The 20,035-nt window shown below is 38.9% G+C and overlaps 1 protein-coding gene across 8 annotated transcripts in view; it reads right to left on the reverse strand.

Annotated features, from left to right (window-relative positions):
- diaph2 (diaphanous-related formin 2) overlaps positions 1-20,035 on the reverse strand; it is a 352,014-nt gene that overhangs the window by 146,012 nt on the left and 185,967 nt on the right. For all 8 annotated transcript variants that reach the window (XM_067517868.1, XM_067517862.1, XM_067517865.1 and 5 more), the window contains 2 exons: positions 12,143-12,244; positions 8,585-8,679 (listed from right to left, as the gene is read on the reverse strand). In XM_067517868.1, coding sequence (XP_067373969.1) covers positions 8,585-8,679; positions 12,143-12,244 — 197 coding nt within the window. The remainder of the gene's footprint in view (positions 1-8,584; positions 8,680-12,142; positions 12,245-20,035) is intronic.

Consider the following 20,035-nt stretch of genomic DNA (forward strand, 5'->3'; position numbering starts at 1 on the left):
GCTTGAAAATGTTATTATAAATTAATACAATAATAAAACATGGATAAGTATATATATCATTAAACGTATCATATCATCTGTTGCTATCCACATATGCAAATCATTTGCTAAAACAAACTTGTGTAGGTACAAAAAAAGGGAATGAACTTCACTGCACTTCTCACACAGTCATGCTAATGCAATGCTGGTATATGACAATATGTCAGTCAAAAAAAGAAGAGAGCTACAAAACAATAATACAAATTAATTTGTTTGTGGAGTCTGCTGTCGGAGAGTGTCTCTGTGAGCGATGTGCCATCTGTCATAGAAACAAAGACACAGAATTGGAAAGTGAAAACAGAAAACTAATTTTTACTGTGTAAAATACAGCACCCAGTGTGCCTGAGGAGAAACTGCATGGACTCCACCTGATCAAAATTTAACTGTTGTTCTGTGTTGTGTGTGAACTTGCCTGTGTGTATGCATTTGAGTGAGCAAGTGTGTGTGTGTGTGTGTGTGTGCGCGTGTGGTTTTAATCAATATTCAACCTGAGGACAGAGTACCTCGCCTGGACCCTGTGGCTAGAGATCAGCAGTGTGGTGATGATCAGTGAAAAGTACATGTAGTATCTTGGGTCCTGGCCATCAATTCTGAAACACATTTGATATTACAACAAGCCAAGCCTCTTCCCTCTTTCCTCTGCCTTCACGTTGTTTATTCAGTACTTCTCCTTTTCTGTCTTATTTTTCCAGCTCTACAAAATCAGCATAATGTATTTCACATTTCATTGTTAAATTAGCATTTGATGCAGAGAGAGTTATGTGCTGTGTGCCAAAATAAACTACAATTAAGCCCAAGGGGGACCCCGTTTCTCCTGCTTAAGCTCTAATCCAACAGGCCCAATGCACAGCCATACTTATCGCTTTGCCCCACATGTGCACTTTTCAACCATGCAAATGATGTCCAACAATGTGCCAGGCTGCTACAATCACCTGTTGTTACAGCAGAGAACAAAGGCTGGCATGGGCACTGCCAGACCCTGCAGCCAATGGGATTACCAAGTGTAATGATGGGTCCATGCATATGGATGAGCATCGTGGTGATCTGGGTGATTGACAAGAGAGATAAACAATAATAACAAGGCTAGTGTGAGACACTCCTGTGAAACCTGGTGGAAAGGTTGTTGCCATGGCGAGGTGAAGTAGTGTAGGGCCGAGTGCTGACAACCTTGCCGTTGAGTACTGTGAGACAACCTAGTGTGTTTTAGAATTGTATGATGTGACACATTTCTTTTAATTCACTACAACTTCAAAAGAGGGAAACATTAATAGCTTCAAAATTACAGCATAAACAAAAATCAGCTGCAAGATGCTGAAATGCTACAATTTTGTTCCATCTTAAAATAATTGTATTCATTTGTGTGTAATTAAAAACAAACAGGTTAGATAGACTACAAAGTAAAACCTCAGTGCAACAGAATTCAGTTTACCTGTGTTCACTCCACCAAAAACTACTCCACATGTGAGTCATAAGGCTAAGTGCATGGAAGAGGTAATAAAATAACCTATGACGTCACAGCCCTGGATTATACCTGTAGCATGGTTGTATGTGAGCCGAAAAATTGAGAAACATGATTGTGAGACTTCATAAACGAGGTCCAAGACACAGGGTAGACTAATGAGACTAATCAGTAGACTAATGAATATGACCTGAAACGCCACCAACCAGTGGTCGGGAGGTATGGATGAGCCCACCATAGTATAGGGTGCTGTAGCTGTCCCTGAAAAGTCATGCCAGGCACAATTTATGCCACGTTACGTTGAAAAACAACGTGTGGCATAGGCTTAGCCAGGTCCCACAGAGTCCCACAGTGACTGCACAGGGACACGGTGGTGAAAAATGAAGATAGGGGTGTGCTGATATGGAGCTACAGTGGGTGAGTGCAAAAGGTGCAGGGATGAATGATGACATTTATAGATGGCACCAAGAAGCCATATTTGTAAACTCAAATACTAAATGAAAAGATGACTCTGTCTCCAAAAGTTTGGCACGAGAGGAATTTTCCAACATGACAATAATCCAAAATGTACTACTAAAAAAAAAGTTTTTAAAGAAGTCTCCACAATGGAATCCAATACAACGGTGAAGTATTTTAATAGGGAAGGTAGAGTAACAATACACCCTCAGCAACAAGCAGCTGAAAAGAATCAACTGTTTATGGCAGAACCTTTGTCTACATATATTTGTGAGACTAGTTTCATCCATGTTGAGGATTCATGCATTTGACTAACCACTATATTCTGTGTTTACAGAAAATACAGATACTATTAGAATCATTATTATTGATATTATAGTCCAAATCAATTAATTCAGGATCATAAAGAGGAAATGTATTATTTATTGTCTGACAAGTAAAATTCTGCTTAAACGCAAGTGACAAATATAGACTATGACACTGATTCCTTATTAATTGTATTACATAAACCAGGCTGACTTACTTGTGTGAGATTCTACTTCCCAACCCAAATGCTAAAATGAATACAAATGTTTTTTAATGATTTGGCTTGTCAGCCAATGGGTGCTACAACCGATGTGCCCACATTTACTCATTAAGACGTGCCGAGTTTAAATACAAGAGATGCTGGACACTTCCCTCCACTTCTTTGATATTCTACGTAATGCATTTGCACACAACATAGGGCAAAACTAATTACAAATGAACAGCCGTGGTGCAGTGTTAGTCATTAGCTTTTCCTTTTGAAAAGGAGATGGGGTAATATAAAATACACTGCCAGACATTAAACATTAAGAAGCCACTCTGATATTCTGCAAAACAAGCCCCCAGGGCCATATCATCTGCTGACGAGAGTTAGCTTACCACACACCAAAAACTGGGCGAGCTTAAACATTTAGTGATGACTCCCTCCTTTTGAGCCGCTCGATCACATTGTATGTTCTGGTAGAGGTAGACAAAAAAAGCGTCTCTGCACCAAATCTGTTCTTACTGCTGGTTTGATTTCTCAACCTATGTACGTATCCAGATCCACCTATGTCAATTCTTTCTCCCTCTGGCTATGCATGTAGAGGAAGACACGGACATGCCACAGTATTAGGACAACAGGGAACTTCCCACTATGGTCCGATTAAGCAACAAGGGAACACAAGATATTCCAGCACTGTACAACAAAAATAAGTCGAAAGTAGCCAGACAAAAGAAGATGCTTAGAGAGCTTGGAGAGTACAGCTGCTAAGCATTAATCCAAATTCCTGGAAACCCACTAAATCCCTTTTATTGTAAGTAAGAAATCTTGATAAGGATGTCTTTGGACACAGTTCCACTCAGAAATTGCCCACATTTATGTGTAATGCAACAATAACAACGCTGTCAATCACTAGAACTTGTCTATATTCAAAGACCCTCCCCAACAACACAGAAGAGTTTTCTGTAGTGCATTATTTTAGATGAGATTTCAGCCCCCTTATATTTTGTAACTGCAATGAAGAGGGTAATAATAATAATAATAATAATAATAATAATAATAATAATGTACAACTCGAATAATGCTGCTGCACAAATTACAACAGAGTGTAATACACTAAATATCACTGCTCTACATTACAATTAAACAATCATGTAGGCTCCATGTACAATCTTGAGATGCAATGACACTGCAGTCACATAAGTAGCATAATTAATATGCTAAGAATACATTCAATAAGTCACTACAGTATTATGCTCCTAAACTACTGGATCACAGCAACTTTGCCACTGAACTGTTATGAGCAACACCCTAAATGTGTACCAGTTGATTACACCATAAACTATTCAAGTTTACAACCGCTTATTAATAATCTGGGCATTGTTTGGCCTGCTTGTGCACCATTGGCAAGAACTGTGGGGGCATGGGACCAAATGCCATCATTATGCTAGTTAAGCCCTCTCCCAGAAGCAAAGAGGCTATGAGTGAGTTTTAAAAACACCAAAGGAGAATCAACTTGAGTCAATGGCAGCAAGGTCATGGGCAAAGCTATGTCATAATTTAAACAATGTGTGTGAGGTAAAATATGCACTTTGCCAGGATGCTATTAAAAAAGAACTGGGGGGGGGGTGAAAGTCCTATAGTGCCAAACTAAACGCAAACACAATCCAACCAGGCCCCTGAAGCCCAGAACACACGTGCCTGACTGTTTCCCACACAAACAAGGGCTGCCCTTTCCTTGCTACTTCTGTTGCCAGCCAACAATAGCAATGAATAGCTTTGTCAGGCTGTCAGGCCTTTAAAAGCAGACCTTTGCCAAGCTTTCTGGGGCTCAATCTGTTTTCACTGAGCCAATGTTCATTATTGTCTTTCATTGTCCTCTTCATCTCATTGTTATACAGGGTATGGTCGTGGGGTGGCTCTGATGTCTTTCTGAATCTGATGAAGCTGACCTGATATACAAAAGTGACCTCTGTCTACCAGCCTTATGAATACAGTAGGCAAATGAGATAGAGTGAGCAAGAGATAGATTGCATGCAAACGTGCGTGTTTGTACATGTACAAGGACTTTACACACATTTACTGGTTGGATGATAAATGACACTATTGTGCAGGGAGCAGGAGACAGAGGGGATAACTGACACTGTCTATCCATTTGTATGTATTGTATCCATGTTTGTATGCTGGGTGCACAGAGATGAAAATAAGTGTGGAATTGCAAGGATTCATATTGAGCTTGGATGAATGGTGTGAGCCAGGACTGTCTGCCAGCATTCAGGGATGTGTACATCATCTCCGAGGCACTGATGGTCCCTAATACAGAATAAGGAGAGTCAATCAACTCCTATCTATCCACTCTGCCAGGGTGACACATTGTAGGGGTACTTCAAGGCCAGTGCACTGTCACATTCTGCTGACAAATCATTACATTAGACATGTCAACGGAGAAGGAAGATAATAAGATTAAGTTACAGAGTTTTAGATGCATTATGAACATGTCTTGCTTCCTTGATTCCTTCCATTTTCACTACTCCTTCCATTCATCAATCCCCGTCTTGCTTGTCACTAGTCCTCGTAAAATGGTGTAAAGAAAAATTCTGAATTGAACTGAATTTGGTAGATTCTTATTTTCCTATCACATGGTACAGGGCCAGTTCTAATGTTCTCATTCGTGTCCGTAGCTTTGTGGAACTGCCAAAATAAGTAAAGACATTACATGTTTCTGTGGGTTTTAAATAAAAAACACATCATTTGAAGTGAATGAGACCTGGATAAGTCAGTTACAAGCAGAGAGACATATTCACACTGTATAGGGAAGGCAGAGTGAAGTTTAACAGCATTCATACACATGTCTTAATGTAAACTGGAACCAAATGAAGCAAGTTCAAAATCAAAACCAATCAAAAAGTAGCTAACAACTAGTAGAGTGTCGCTATTATTAATGGTTGATCATTGACAATATACACTAGTCTTTGTCTTGGTTATACAAAGTATACACCTTTATTAATCAAATAACTTTCCTTTGTTCTTTCTTTTCCTTCTTCCGTGATTCTATTGCTTATTTTCGTTTATTATACTGTAGATGTAAACACTCGCCCACTCTAACATTAGCAAAATGGTAAATGTGTTTCCTTTTGTTCTTGCCAAAGCCAGGCAGACGCATCTCCCTGCTCGGTATGTGTGTGTGCAGTTGTCCATGTGAATAAATGATGATTGGCATGTGGCTGAAAGTGGGTGGGTGTAGAGTGATTAATCAGCATAATGAGTGTAGATGAGGACTGCGCAGATGGAGCCCACACTCAGGACTGTCACCCAGCAGGAAGTCTCTTTGCTCCCCTCCAGTGCCTCTGTACAGCTCTAACTGTATATCTTCGGCATGTGTTGCTTGCTTCCTCGTTTAATTTGTGAAATCATTTTAGCATGATTTTGTTCTATAATCAACTCTTCATTAGAAGGTCTTTGGAGTAAACAATCAATGACATTTTCATGTAAAGATATTGCCTTTGCTTGTCAAATGGTACCTCAAAATACCTTGTACAGTGAGAAAACAACAACAACAAAAAAAAAAAAACAGTAAAAACCCAGGAGCAAACTGCGATGTCTGTCAAACACAAATGCAAGAACTGTGTTTTCAGTTTTTTTTTTTTCTTCATGAGAAGCAAAACACATCCTAGCAACTGTGTGGCATAAAACGTCTAAGGAAAGGTCAGTACCTTTAGAAAACAAAGACTAACTTTGACTGATATTGCAGGGAAAAAAGTAAATGTGTAAAAAGAGGAACCACCTCCGTAATAACATATTGTGCAAATGTAGTAATGTGGACTAGTGAACAAAGTGTCCGTTTGCCATCTGCACATGAATACATTTAAAAATACTACAAACACCATACAGCATATGACATAATGGTAGGAAAATTGTGTTTTGTCTGTGGGTTTTACAGATATTAGTGCAGCATTAATATGCAGTGCGCATTGAAAAAGGCATACCTAAAATATCTGTACTTTTTTCCCCTCAACGGATGTGTAAATAAAAGAAAAACCCTCTAGTGTTTGCTTTAATTTTTGACTTTGGTTATACCCACCCCAACTTGAGATATTTTGTCTGGTTGAGAACCATGTGCTTTCCTTTCAAAGAGATATTACACAGAACTCAAGTATTTAAGCCCCTTGAATTAAACAATAACAAATTAAATTATTTATGTATTAAATATAAACGTGTATTCTGTAGAAATGAAATATGTACTTCACAGAAGATCTAAGTTTTTAAACACCTTGTACACATGCTAATGTGTGTCTTTAATAGAGTTCGGGTTACAGTCAGTGTTATCACTGCTACAAGCTAATACAAAAAAGGAGAAAGATGGAGCACACACTGCCATTCAAAGGTTTCCGAGAAGTGATTTTGTCATTGTAAATAATAGTAAGAGCATACCTGCCATCGTTTAGTAATAACTGTAGTTAAATGAAGGAATGTGTTTGCCTTCTCAAGTTTATTTAAACTACACTACTGAGTATTTGTCAGTCCTTCCAGGATTTGGCTGAACCTTTTGTGATGTGGCTTGAAAGGCTGGATTTCATAACAGTCTTTTTAAGAAAAACCTTTGTGATCCAATGTTTTTATGCTATTTTGGTTTGAATGGTTGAATTAATTGTTCCAATCACAACACTGCAAATTCTTGTTGTACATAGAATATTAGACTCTACTGAATTAAGAAACTTCTGGATAGTCAACACAAGGCAACACACAAAAAGGGGAAAAATTGTATATTGGTACTTAATGTAATTTATTTCAATGTAATTTGAAAGCATTGCCCTAATTGTCCTGGATAGGACTCACTCTGTCTTTAGCACTGTTATCTAACCAGCACTGACACACTGCACCGATAGTTGTTTCACTCCCCCCTGGATTTTGTTACAGTTGAAGTTGAATTCCCTGATGGGGGGGCTCAGTTGGTAGAGTGGCTGCCTACCGACCATAGGGTCGGAGGTTTGTGCCCCACTCTTCCCGACCACATCTCAAAGTGTCCCTGTGCAAGACACTGAACCCCCAACAGCCCATCCCCAGCCGCTCAGTGCCGGTCCCAAGCCCGGTAGAAATTGCGGAGGATTGCGTCAGGAAGGGCATCTGGCGTTAAAAAAAAAGTGCCAAATCAACATGTGGACAAATCATCCACTGTGGCAACCCTGAACTCACGGGATGAGCCGAAAGGATTAAAAATATATATATAAAAAATTAAAAAAACAAAGACAAATTTAGTCCCCTGATGCTTATGCTGATTCACACACTGACTCTGATGAGCATTGTTAAAGCTGCCTGTTTTTTAGAAGCCTCAATTTCCTGGTTTACATTTACTGAAAGGATACAACTCATTCACATACAATATTTTTTCTAACTGTGAACAAAAGTTAAAGGTTATGGCAGATATCACTATTATACAGCTGTATGATGGATTATTTTGAGTTATTTTTCAGTGTTTATTAGCTGTAGCTGTTAGTGTTCCCTGTAACCCAATTAGAATACTGTAAACCACTTCAACCCTTGTCTGAATCTGTGTACAAACACCCTGGTGAAGATGGGTCAGGGACAGAAAGGCTAAATGGACAAAGGTCAGCACCTTAAATCCCTTCACAAAGCGGGGGGGAGGGGGGGGGGGGTCCTTTCATCTTCTAATTTTCACTCTTTGCTTTCTGCCAGATTACAGAAGCTTTCAATTAATGCTTTCAGAGAAGAAAAAACAAATAAAATGGGAGAAAACACAAGTAGCCTTTAGGAACCTCATCAATCATGGTTTAAGACAAAGGCAAGAGGAAAGAAGGGTGGAGTTGGGAAGACTTTGCCAAACCCTGTCCTTCATCCTCCATTATAAGAGGACAAATAGAGGGTCCTCATAAGAATGAAGGGGCCGACTTTCACCAAAAAGACCATACCACACTTAAATTCAGGACACTAAGTGAACCAAGCAGAGACTGAAAATGTAAAAATCTTCGTTTTCGCATGAGTGTGTAGAAAAAGCTCTCTCTCCTTCTCTCACACACACTCAAATCATTAAAGAGGGTAGAAATAACGGTGCGTGTGCATGTGGGAGTGAAAAAAAACTAACACACCACACTGAACATCAGTCTTACCTGGATGAGTGATTCACTCAGTCTATCCTCGTCTACCTCCAGCACAATGTCCCGGATCTCTTCATAAGGCAGGCGGAACGAGCCCAAGAAAATTGCTGTTGTGATGGAGAGAGAAGAGAGTCATTTCCTCTCCTTTTTTTTATTAGACCGCAGGGTTCAAAGAGACATTTCAGCACTCATTGCTCCTCAGACAAAATGACCACAAACCTAACTTGTCACTTGGAAAAACTAATACACTTTCTGCCCCTCGATAGGATAGTTTGTGTCATCCTGACAACAATTGGGAAGGAGAACAGCAACATTTACCAGTAAGGGTGAAAGGTGCTAAAGTAATACAATTTCAGCAAAACTGCAACAATAGAACAATAATAATTATAATTATTATTATTGTTATTATGGAGGCAGTAACACAGGTACCTCAGAGGGCTACATGGTTTTGTTTGGGTGGATGCAAAGAGGCACACTGAATTCGCCTCAGGGGAGAACCTAGTGGGTGTTTCACTCTCCAGGTGAGGTGTCCGTAGTAGAAATTAGAGCTGATGGTGTATCCAGGTGAAAGTCACAGGTGGAGGTTTGGTAATGAGTTGGTGGAGAGTCACTCAGCAGTATATTACTGTAGCAGTGCAACCTCATGTCCGTATTTGACATGCAACATTGGATTTTTTTTTTGTCTATTGCTTTTTTTGTCACAGTATGTGTGTGTTTTCAATAGAAGTCATGTCATATTACTTTCACCTGTTGATCAATTTAGACTCACCTTTGTCTATAATAAATCAAATATATTTATTTTTGCATAACCCCACATTTCCATCAATGCAAAAATTCTTGTTTGTTGCCTAAATGGTATACAGTTTGTGTTTGCTCAATATGTCCTATGAATCCAACAGTTCTTTCTTTTGTGGGTGGGGTGTCAAAAAAATCATGGGATTTATACTAAATTACAGATTGAATTGGAAGTCGGTAAGGTAGAAGACTTGGAGTGGCAGGCTGTAAATTCACCTTCTGCTGCCATCTAGCAGTTGAGTTGTGTTGTCTTGCTGTGTATGTTCCAGTGTTGGGTGTGTCAGCCTGCACCTGTTTGGTTATTTCCAGGCTACATAATCTACTGTAACTGTGCCAAAATGGGAAAAGTGGTGCAGGTGGAGCCGTGTTAATGCAGATTCTGCAGTACAATGCAATTTTGGTCTACACTTTGGCATAGGAAATATAAAAAAAAAACTGCACCTGCACATCCACCTGCCAGGATCTGACGGTGTAGTGCAATATGTTAGAGGCTGCTGGTAAACTGAAGGGCAGTGCAGAGTTTTGTTGTCTGACCAATGGTCACTAAAAACAAATTCAGGGGGGCTTCATAGTATATTGTCTTTCCCTTAATTTTTATTCTTTTACTATCACATACCATCTTACTCATAGGCTGCCTACTAAATTTCCATCACATTTGATCATAATTTTGTAGGAAAATGGCACCTGCCAAAACATTTACTCCATTGTTAAATATGAATTCTACAACAACCCCAGTTTAAAAAAAAAATTAAGTACAGGTTTCTAAAAAGATACAAAAACTTTTTTTTGATTTTTTAACACCTCATCCCTTTTCAGTTTTAAACATCTTACATGCTCATCTTCTGATGAAGTTTGGTTTCTATTTCTGGCCAAACGTCTCAGAGGTACCATTTTCTGTAGATGTTAGAGACTAGTAGGCTTTTAAACCTTTCAGTGCTACAATATGTCTAAGTGTCTGTTTTTATAATAGATTCCAGAAAAGAATCCTGTTGTGGCACCAAAACTTCATGCTGGCAATTTAAAAAAAAAATGTTTCTTTATGACTGTTCTCTATTTGAGATGTACATTCAACATTTAAGGCCATTATAATTCAATTGCAAAATTGAAAAATGCACTTTTGTTGAATACTGTGCTCTTGTTACTGTAACCAGCTGTGCTCCTTTATAGTGGGGATTAAGTAATTTAAACTGAATCATGTCCCGTCTATGCTTTAAAGTGTTGGATGTCAAGGATTTTCACAGACTTTAAAGCTCTTACATATTTCTATTTTACTGTCTCCTTGTTGCTCAGGTTCCTGCTAAACGGTGCTACACTCACTCAACAGGTAGGAACAACTTATCAGATAATGGTATGCATAATCATTATACAGGAGTACTTACAGTGGCATGTACATCACAGTCATTCATTTTGTCACACTACCCACCCCAGTAACTGAACCTTCAATACTACCACATGTCAAAATTGAAAAGGGAGCTTAGCGCGTTCTGCGGCAGGCAGTGAATATGATCTATGACGCTGTAGTATGTGTCAAGGCGACCTGGGGGAGTTATGCTGCTCCGTAGGACCACATGTCTCCCACCCGCTGCCACTTTAGAGGTGAGATTTTCTTTTTGCTTCGTCCTAAATTTTAAGCCCATCTGCTCAGGCTGTAATGAAATATGGCAGTGACACCTATAAACATTGTCACAGTCCATACACAAGTGCAACGACATTGCACATTTGGAAATATGCAGACATGCTAACGTTCATACTCACCCAGACACACAGAATGAGTCTTCCTTATGTTCATACCACATGCCCCTTCCGGACATAATCCTGCCTGATGAACTCATTCATCTGGCCTCTGCTGATTGAAGATATCAGCGGCACACAAGAAGGAAATTGGCCATGAGGCACACAGTGATTTTGATGTGTCTGTGATCTACATGCGTTCTTCGGCTTATTAGACATTTTAGTTTGCTTTCATTCTTCACCCAGTGTACAGGATTTTATACACCTATAAAAATGCCAAAGCACGTCTACAGTATACCACTGCATACTCCAATCATCATCCTCATTTAAAAAAACAAAAACAAAGCAAAAAAGACATGGATAAAAATGGAGGGTGCAATGAAGGTGACCTGTAAACTTTTGACATATACAGTATATTTTCATGAGGCGTTATCAGCTACATTCTGAGGTACATTCAAGACTGCAGAGACTTGGAATAACAAAAAAATAAATAAAAATCTTCCCACATGGCAACACAAGACTTCCACCAGTGTCATGAATTGAAACAGTTAGTTTGGGGATCAGAGCAGTTCATATGAAAGTGGCATAGTTGATCTATAGATTATTTGCAACTTACATGAAATGGTACCCCTCAAAGGTTTAGAGGTAAATTAATCTAAGCATTTTGTCCACTTAGACTCCTGGGAATTCAAACACAAATGCGTTGCTTTAGTGCTTAGTTCAGATGGAAATTTGTTTTACACATTACAGACAAGGAGCCTTGACACAATGCATCCCCACTTGTCATGATTGCTAAACAACTGCCAAGAAAACATTTCCCCATAGGGCTTAGTAAAACACTATCACTGCAAAGGGCTTTCTACTGTCGGTGGAACACAAACAGCTTTGTTGTGCTGTTTGTGTGAATGTGAAAATGCCACTGACTTTTCAGACAGAAAAAAACATGGTTAATAAGTAATATATTTCATGAACTAACGGTGCTAAATGGTAATTAATGTAGCTATAGGCTGTAAAATTCAAAAGAACACAACTGTGTGTACTTACACAGATTCTGTGCTGTCTTGGCATCCAAGATGCGGAGCTCTTTGGCCTTTTTCTTGAATTGCGGCATTTTGTCATCAGTCTCGTCTTTCACGTCTTTTTTCACTGCAGGCAAAGAACATTTTTTTTAGAAGGAAGATATTTTGGAAATGATACAGTATACAATATAACAAAATTGTACAGTGTGCTCTTTACTCAAATTGTTAAAATGACTGACTTAAGTGTTGTAAAAAAGTAAGACTTAAATTACTAAATGATTGCAACAAAGTAATTTAAATAATTTCCATCCTTAGTTTTCTTACCAGTAGACCTCAGGATAACAGTTTCATCTCAATATTTTAATAACAAGCAAAATTAAAATTTTTGAAATATTTGTTAGGCAATTTAACTCAGCTCTATGGTGCATCCTACTTGCAATACAATAAAATGAATAATACACAGAATACAGTGTATCACTCTGTACTGTGTGCACATGTCTTAAAAATTAATGGAACTCTTTTATATGGGACTTTTTTTATCGGTAGTGCATGCAATTACAAATTCCTGTAGCATTTTCTTTATAAATATGTGTTTAGATTTTTCTAATTCCACCTAGATTCTCTTTTTCCCTGAGGAAGCTGTTTCTGAAAGTGTTAATGTAAAATTGTTATTAATCGTTCTTTGGTGGGAGATTCGGTACTAATCCTAATCCATTCCAGAGCTCATAACATCCCTTAAATGATTGTTTTATCATGAACCATATTTTTAAAAGAAACTGAATAGCAATGTAACTATACAGCCGGTTGAAATGTAGCAGGTTCTTTATGCTCAGCCCTACATTTAAAAACCCACTGAGATGTGGCGTGATTTGTGACATTGCTCAGTGTCATCAATTGCAGCATCAAACCAGTCCTGCAGATGACACAACCCCTGTTCATTTATGTTTGTGCCCGCATTTTATTGAGACAATGACTAGATGGTTGATAAGAACAGATTTTTTCCTTAGGCCTAGTGTGTCAAGCTGATGGAGCCAACCAGATAACTGTGTTACCCCCATCTTCCCAGAAAATGACATCAAGTCTCTGTTATGCGATTGAACACAACAGACAAATGAAGAAACCTTTGCTTTTATAAAGAAGACACTATTAAGGCATGTATTACTCTTCAATGACATCAAGTTTGTCTAAAACATAGGTGTCTATGTAGAAAACTAAAGGTTAACAATTTGTATTGGGGTCACTGTACTGCAAAAGGGTGGTCGACACCGATGGATGTGGAACAGATTGTTTTATAATGAAGAGCAACCAATATAAGAATGGATTCCTTGGACCATTCCCTCTGCTCCTGATGACTTATGGGAGAGGCAGCTCACTTTGTTGCTAATCATCACAACTGCTCTGTTTAGACCCAAGGTGGGAGTCTCACAGGAAATCTAGAACAAACAATCTGCTCCCATTGCACTGGCTTGCATATTTGAAGAAAACAAAATCAAAGAGACAACATCTCCTGGGCAGCCAGAAGAAGCAGTGCTGAAGGCACTTGTCTGACTCCAGTGGTTGGTGTCAATGCAAGACATTGGGGATGCAGCTGTTTACTGTATAAAGTAGAACTAAAAGTGCTCTAAGTATATAACAATGCTGTACACAGTGTTATGGTTTGATTTTCTGTCAACATCTGAAAGCATTCCTTTACATGCTTACAGAACTCAGCCACCAGACTTAAAAACTACTGAGAGCATGTTTACTCACTTGAGCTCAACAGTGTAAAGTGGTCAAAGGCTTGTGGGACTGAAACACTCAGATAGTAACTGCCTGGTTTGAAATAATGTGAATTTACTGATGACATAATAACTGACCTAATAAGTAAAATGTGTCCAATTGTGTAACTACTCCTGAATATATACCTGAAAATTTAAGTTAAATTCTAATTAAAATGTGAGATTATTACCTTTTTTTGGGCCTAATTAGGAGTAAAACGGGATGAAACATCTGTGATGACAATAGAGGGCCCTTAATTGCTGGCTGTTGTAATTTTGTTATATTAATCTACATTCTACTAATAATAATTATACATTTTGTGACTTATTTTCAAGCTCAGAGTTTCAGGGACGCCTTTGATTCTGGCAAATATATGTATTTTCATATTCAAGCATCAGCAATTTTCTATGGAAATTCCTCCAGGCAAGCCAAATACTACAGACACAAAATAAATATTATTCACCTCATAAATAAATCCAATGACAACAGCATTACACCCACAATATTTTGACTCACATACACTGAGTCAGTAACAAGTAAGGCCCAAGGAATTCTGTTGGATTTCATATGATTCAAGAACCTTGGACAAAGAAACTGGAGAGCCAGCAAAAATACAACACGAGGAAACAATGATTCCCTTTTAGAAAAAAATGGCATACAGAGAGAGAGGCAAATTAAACTGAGAAGGGAGATTTAGCTACTTTTGGTAGTATATTGTTCTCTTAAACCTCTATTCTCCATTCTCTACTGCCACTTGAATCTTCCACCTGGGTACCTAGGGTACTCTTGGCCCATTCGTCAGTGCCTCAGCTATCTTAGCCCTTACCCCCAGGGCCCAATGCTATCTCAAATTAAACAGAAAACAGTGCCTTTAATAATATGAAACAGGCACATTCGCCTTTCTGATACCATCTTAAACAGCTCAGAGCTGTCCCACTGGGCACTGACTAGTGGCATCACTTGGCTGATTTCAGCTACAGTATTTGCTGGCTGACTCAATTATGCCACATGTCACATGTTTCCTCTGAGCACTGCATGTGGACTGATAGGCCCTGGAGGGCTTGCACACATCTGAGCTGCCACACTAGTCAGAGTCCCAGGTGTGTGTGAAGGGAATGACTATAGGTGGCATATTTCAACCAGATGGTTGGAAACAACAATAAAGACACAGTTTTATAGATGTGTCTAAAACCCAAGAGTTGTCAGGTACTTACTAAACATCACATTGTCTACATCAGGCTTAGGGCAACTTTTTTCTTTTCTTTTTTGTTTTTTGCGATTGATTGTTTTTCTGCAAAGGCAGCTTAACCTGGCCAACATTGTCGGTCCATAACAGCTGATGAGAGTCCTTGCCAACATTTAAACGTGTTTTACTAGTTGCCCAGTGGCTAAACCGTAATGCTCTGAAAACAACACCATCCTTCTTGGACAGTTTAATGTTTGTTAATGGAATCTCCCAAGAAATCAAGCATTCAAGAGTTATTATTGATGGTCACAAAGTGGGAGGGTTCTCTGTATGGGAGGAATCTGGATAAACGCAGTCCCTGAAACTGACTATAAACGTCTGGTGTAATATAAGCAATGACTTTGAGCTCTGCACCCTCTGCATTGTGTAAACTTGAACTACCAATAGATGATTCTTGGCCCAGATGTCCCTCAAAGAAAAACATGGGAGTCAAATGTTATTGATATTAGCCAAGAGAATTCAGAAGAGAAATGCACCACTAAATTATAACTCTTATTTCACATGGACTTGTTGCATTATATTGACTTACAAGGGTGAAGAGCTTTGAGAAGGATATCAAGAAAGATGAGTTTCAAAATCATGTTTTAACAAAACACATGGAAGATTCACTGGAGCCAAAATAACCACTTGAAGAGAAGTCTCTGGTGAGCAAAACTGTTACACAATTCATTAACTGAGGGGGAGTTAAAGCTTGGTTCATGCCAAAAGGAGTCACCAATTTGATAGAGGTTCAATTGAAAAAATACAAAAATGTTCGAGCAAAAGCAGATTTGGCTTATTAGAGATGACTTGGCATCCATGTTAAGCCTTCTCTGTGGGGCTTGGACTGAGGTATACCCTTGGGATGCTCTGTGATAACAAGAGTTCTCCAGCACTTGGACATCCAGTCTGTTTGCTGGCCCAGAATCCCTATCCTGGTTGCCTTCCATGCGATATCTCCCTCAAGACGTCCATAAAACCCAGGGCATTACAAAGTTAAACACTACCACATGTTCACTTCCGGACACAGACCATCCGGCTGAGCCCTGCCACAAGACACCGTAAAATAGGGGGCCTTGAAAAGAAATAAAATAAACTGCAGATGACAGGTTTTCAACAAACATATTTAAAGTCAAAGGAACACAGAGTGGAACAGACAAAGTGGAGTCTGGTACTCCACAAGGCAATTTATTCCCTCAAATGTGCAATCTGCCTGCAAACACATGCCCTCTCTTCCATCTTTATAAGGATTCATCTCCATCTATCTATCCATCTGTGTATATACATACAAATCCAGATGTGTGTGTATGTGTGTCTGTTTATCCTACATAGGCAGCAATTAAACCTTGTTTATGGCCAAAGACTTTTCCTGTAGCCATTCTAGCATATGTTTTAGGTCACTGTAGTGTTGAAAGGTGAACTGACGTCCTGCTCTCAGGTCATAGACACTCTAGAGCATGTTCTTTTCAAGGAGCTCTCTGTATTTGGGTTTTGTCATTGTTCACTTTATTCTAACCATTTGCCTGTTGCTGCCAACCCCAGAGCATGAGGCTACCACAACCACAACACTTTTAAAGAGGTGAGGAGTAGTACCTGGTGTTTGCGTCATAAGTCCCTGGAATATTTGTCCTCTCATACTCTCTGAGTCCATTAAATATTGTTTGTCAAACTTTAAATAGCCTGGCATATGCCTTTTACTCCAAGTTACTTTTTTCAAGCTATTTTAAACACCTAATATTCTGTGTCTTTCCACAGATGATCCATGTAAAACTAAGTCAGAAGCACTTACTTCCAGTGAATGGATGTGCAAATACATGTGCTAGGAGGATCACTGCACCTTTTTGTTTTGGCAGTAGGTCTCTTTCATTCACATATTCAAGTGTTGTTTCAGAAACCGTGTTCCTACAATTCCCTGGAAATCCCTGATGCAATAATATTTGTTGCAGTGATCACAGATAGTGACTTTTGCTGTATTTCCAATGTAATCTATCTAACCCGTTTGCTTTTAATTAGCTACTTACAAAAAATCCAATTATTGTAAAGATATTTCAATGTAAATCAGGAACATTTCTGTGATACTGTACAGAGGTGAATTGAGTTTTGCTGCTTACTGTTGCTACATAAATTAAGTATTAAGGGGCAAAAAATAGTGAACTGTGCTGAATGTCTACTGGCACAAAAAAGACTTGTGAAAAGATAACAAGCATCCGGCCCAGCCATGGTAACTAAAATAGAGAACACATTCAACATCTGAACATACTACCTGACCAGTAAAATCCAGCTGTGACCAATTTCTCCTATTGACTAAGGCTAAACAGAGGTCTCTTTCAAAGCCAATTGTTGCTGTGTAAATTCAAGTCTCTATGCAGTCATCCCACTATCTTGGATCGCAAAGTCCCACTCACAAAAAGACACTGCCTCACCCTTTGCCTCTGAGACTTGGACGAATTTATTTTACAGCTCAAAAAAAAATCTCAGGTTACTGTACGTACTAAAATGAAACACACACACAATCGAGAAATTCAATAACAGACTGTGACCAAAAGATAAGTGTCACTTGATATTTAAGTGGATTTTTGAAGTAGTTGTTTTTGTTGTAATCATGAAATGCCGATTAAAAAAATTAAGTGTCTCTTATAGCAACAAAAGAACACCTTCATCTAGTTATTTTTTTCTCCTTTGCCAGTATCTAACATGGTCAAACCAGGAATGTGGAATGTTGATGGGTGGTGGGGTGAGGGTGGAGGGGACTCTCAACTATGTAATCATCATCAAATCTAATGATAAGAGGGAGTGGGGGAAGTTATGGATAATGATAATGATGATGGAAATTGTAGATAGTGTATTAAGTGTGGTGTACATGTGTACATCAAAACACACTTTTAAAAAATATATTGTACATGTACCTGGCAAGACCATGTGAGTCTGCAAACTAAGAAGTATTCTAGTACTTTCTGCCCTTTTATGTAAAACCATCTGGTTGTGGTTAGTCAAAATATCTATATAAATAGGTGTGTGTGCAAAGTAACACTCTGACCTGTGGCCAGTAATGTTTTCAGTATGCAGGGAGCGGCTCAGCCCACGGTGGAAGGTACACAGCTGGGCCTGGAGCAGGGCCCAGTGAGAAAAACGCCTCTTCTAATTGAGACAACACAGATCTTCCTTAGTGGCCCCCTTCCCTCTTTCTATTCCAAGAGGAGAGGGGAAGGCCTCCCACAAAGGAGAAATGCTTTCAATGGGAACTTTCTACCAAATGCAGAGATGTAGATATCATGATGTTTTATGACCTGCATCATTCATAGTAGTTTATCACGATGACTAAATATCTCTGTAGGATATTTGAACATAGAAAAACATTAATCTTAAGAAATGTACTATTTTTCAGAGTCTAAATCAAATGTGAAGACTTAAGTACAGCCAATAGATGTTAGTTCGAATAGGAATTGTATATACGGTGGGAGGAGCAATGATTCTTGGTCATTGCAAAGGTCACACATTTATCTTAACGCCAACATAGCAAAAATTTGTTCTAAACAGAACAAATCAAAATACAATGATGCTGAACAAATACAAAAATCCCTCAAATCAATAACTGAGTATCGTCAATGACCTGGGGCTTAGTACAGCCTTTTAACAAGTATATTTAATCTGCCCACATCCACACATCACTGTTCTGTCTTGCAGAGGCAGGGAGTGTGGGAAGGCACTGACTCTGCCTTTTAAATTGGTCATAGAGACATGCTCCTGGGGGCTGTGAACGGATTGAGCCTGACAGCCAATCAGTTCTAGAAAACCAAGGCAACTCATTGTGACCCAATGCACTTGAGCACTGGTGGGAAGGCAGGAGCTGATGGTCCAAATGGCTGCCTCTGGTGTCCGCTAAGACCCCAATGTGGTATCCAACACTAAGCATTCGTGAGCCAAAGCAGGAAGCTGGGCTCGTACCACTATGAGGGGATGAAGAGCAGAGGTTTGAAGCTCAGGCTGTTCCATGGACAGCTGGTTGGATTACTGATGTCCCCATGGTCTCTATTACCTTTCCCACTACCATGCTACACAGGACTTGGCCCAGAGAGGGACTCAGGAGTATGGTGAAAGAGGCGTTTAAGGTACTGTTGGTCACCTTTAAAGGGGATATTGTGAATTGTCTTCGTGGGCTGTTTCATTGAGAGTTACATGAAAATATCAATATGTGTTTCAGCTCTTTGCTTTTAGAAAGACACTGGTCCAGGACGCATTTAACCTATTTGTGCACTGGAGGAGTGGAGGCAGCAACAGGAAACGACAATATAAGGCCTTTCAATGACTAATAAAAAGCCCTTTTCATTTGCTGCACTTAATACAAACACAATTTTGTGTTTTTTTTCTTATTTGGGTATTTTAAATGGGGCTCCTGGATTCCCCCTCATTACAGACTAGGTGCTAGGGTGAGTTAAATAATATAAAATGGATCAACATAAAAAGAAAAACAAAAAGAAAAAAAAGAAAAAAAATTGATTTCTTTTTCCACCAAATACTGGTTAACAAAAAAAGTGTCAACTGCTTCTTCCTTTAACACATACTGTAGTTAAAATAGCACAAAACATGTTCTGGATGTCATTCATACTGTCTGCTAGAGAAAAACTGCTTCATGCAGTGACTGTCCTACTTTGCAAGGCATTCGACAGGGTTGCATTTCGTACATTTGTCAGCTGACAGAACATAATCTGAACTCTCTTCTTGTTTTACACAGTCTGGTTATTCATTTACCCTTTCTCTGCCCTTATAAGTAAACCAGTTCCTCTCCTCGTGATGACTTGCTTGTTATTTCAGGATCAAAACAGAATGCTAAACAATCAAAGAACATGTTTTTCTGTTGTTAGACATTTAGCATTATTATTGTTTGTTGACTTTAGGTTTTACTTTGTTTAGGCTGTAACAGCATTAGTGATATAT

This window comes from Channa argus, chromosome 10 (genome assembly GCF_033026475.1).
Source record: "Channa argus isolate prfri chromosome 10, Channa argus male v1.0, whole genome shotgun sequence".
Taxonomy (NCBI): domain Eukaryota; kingdom Metazoa; phylum Chordata; class Actinopteri; order Anabantiformes; family Channidae; genus Channa; species Channa argus.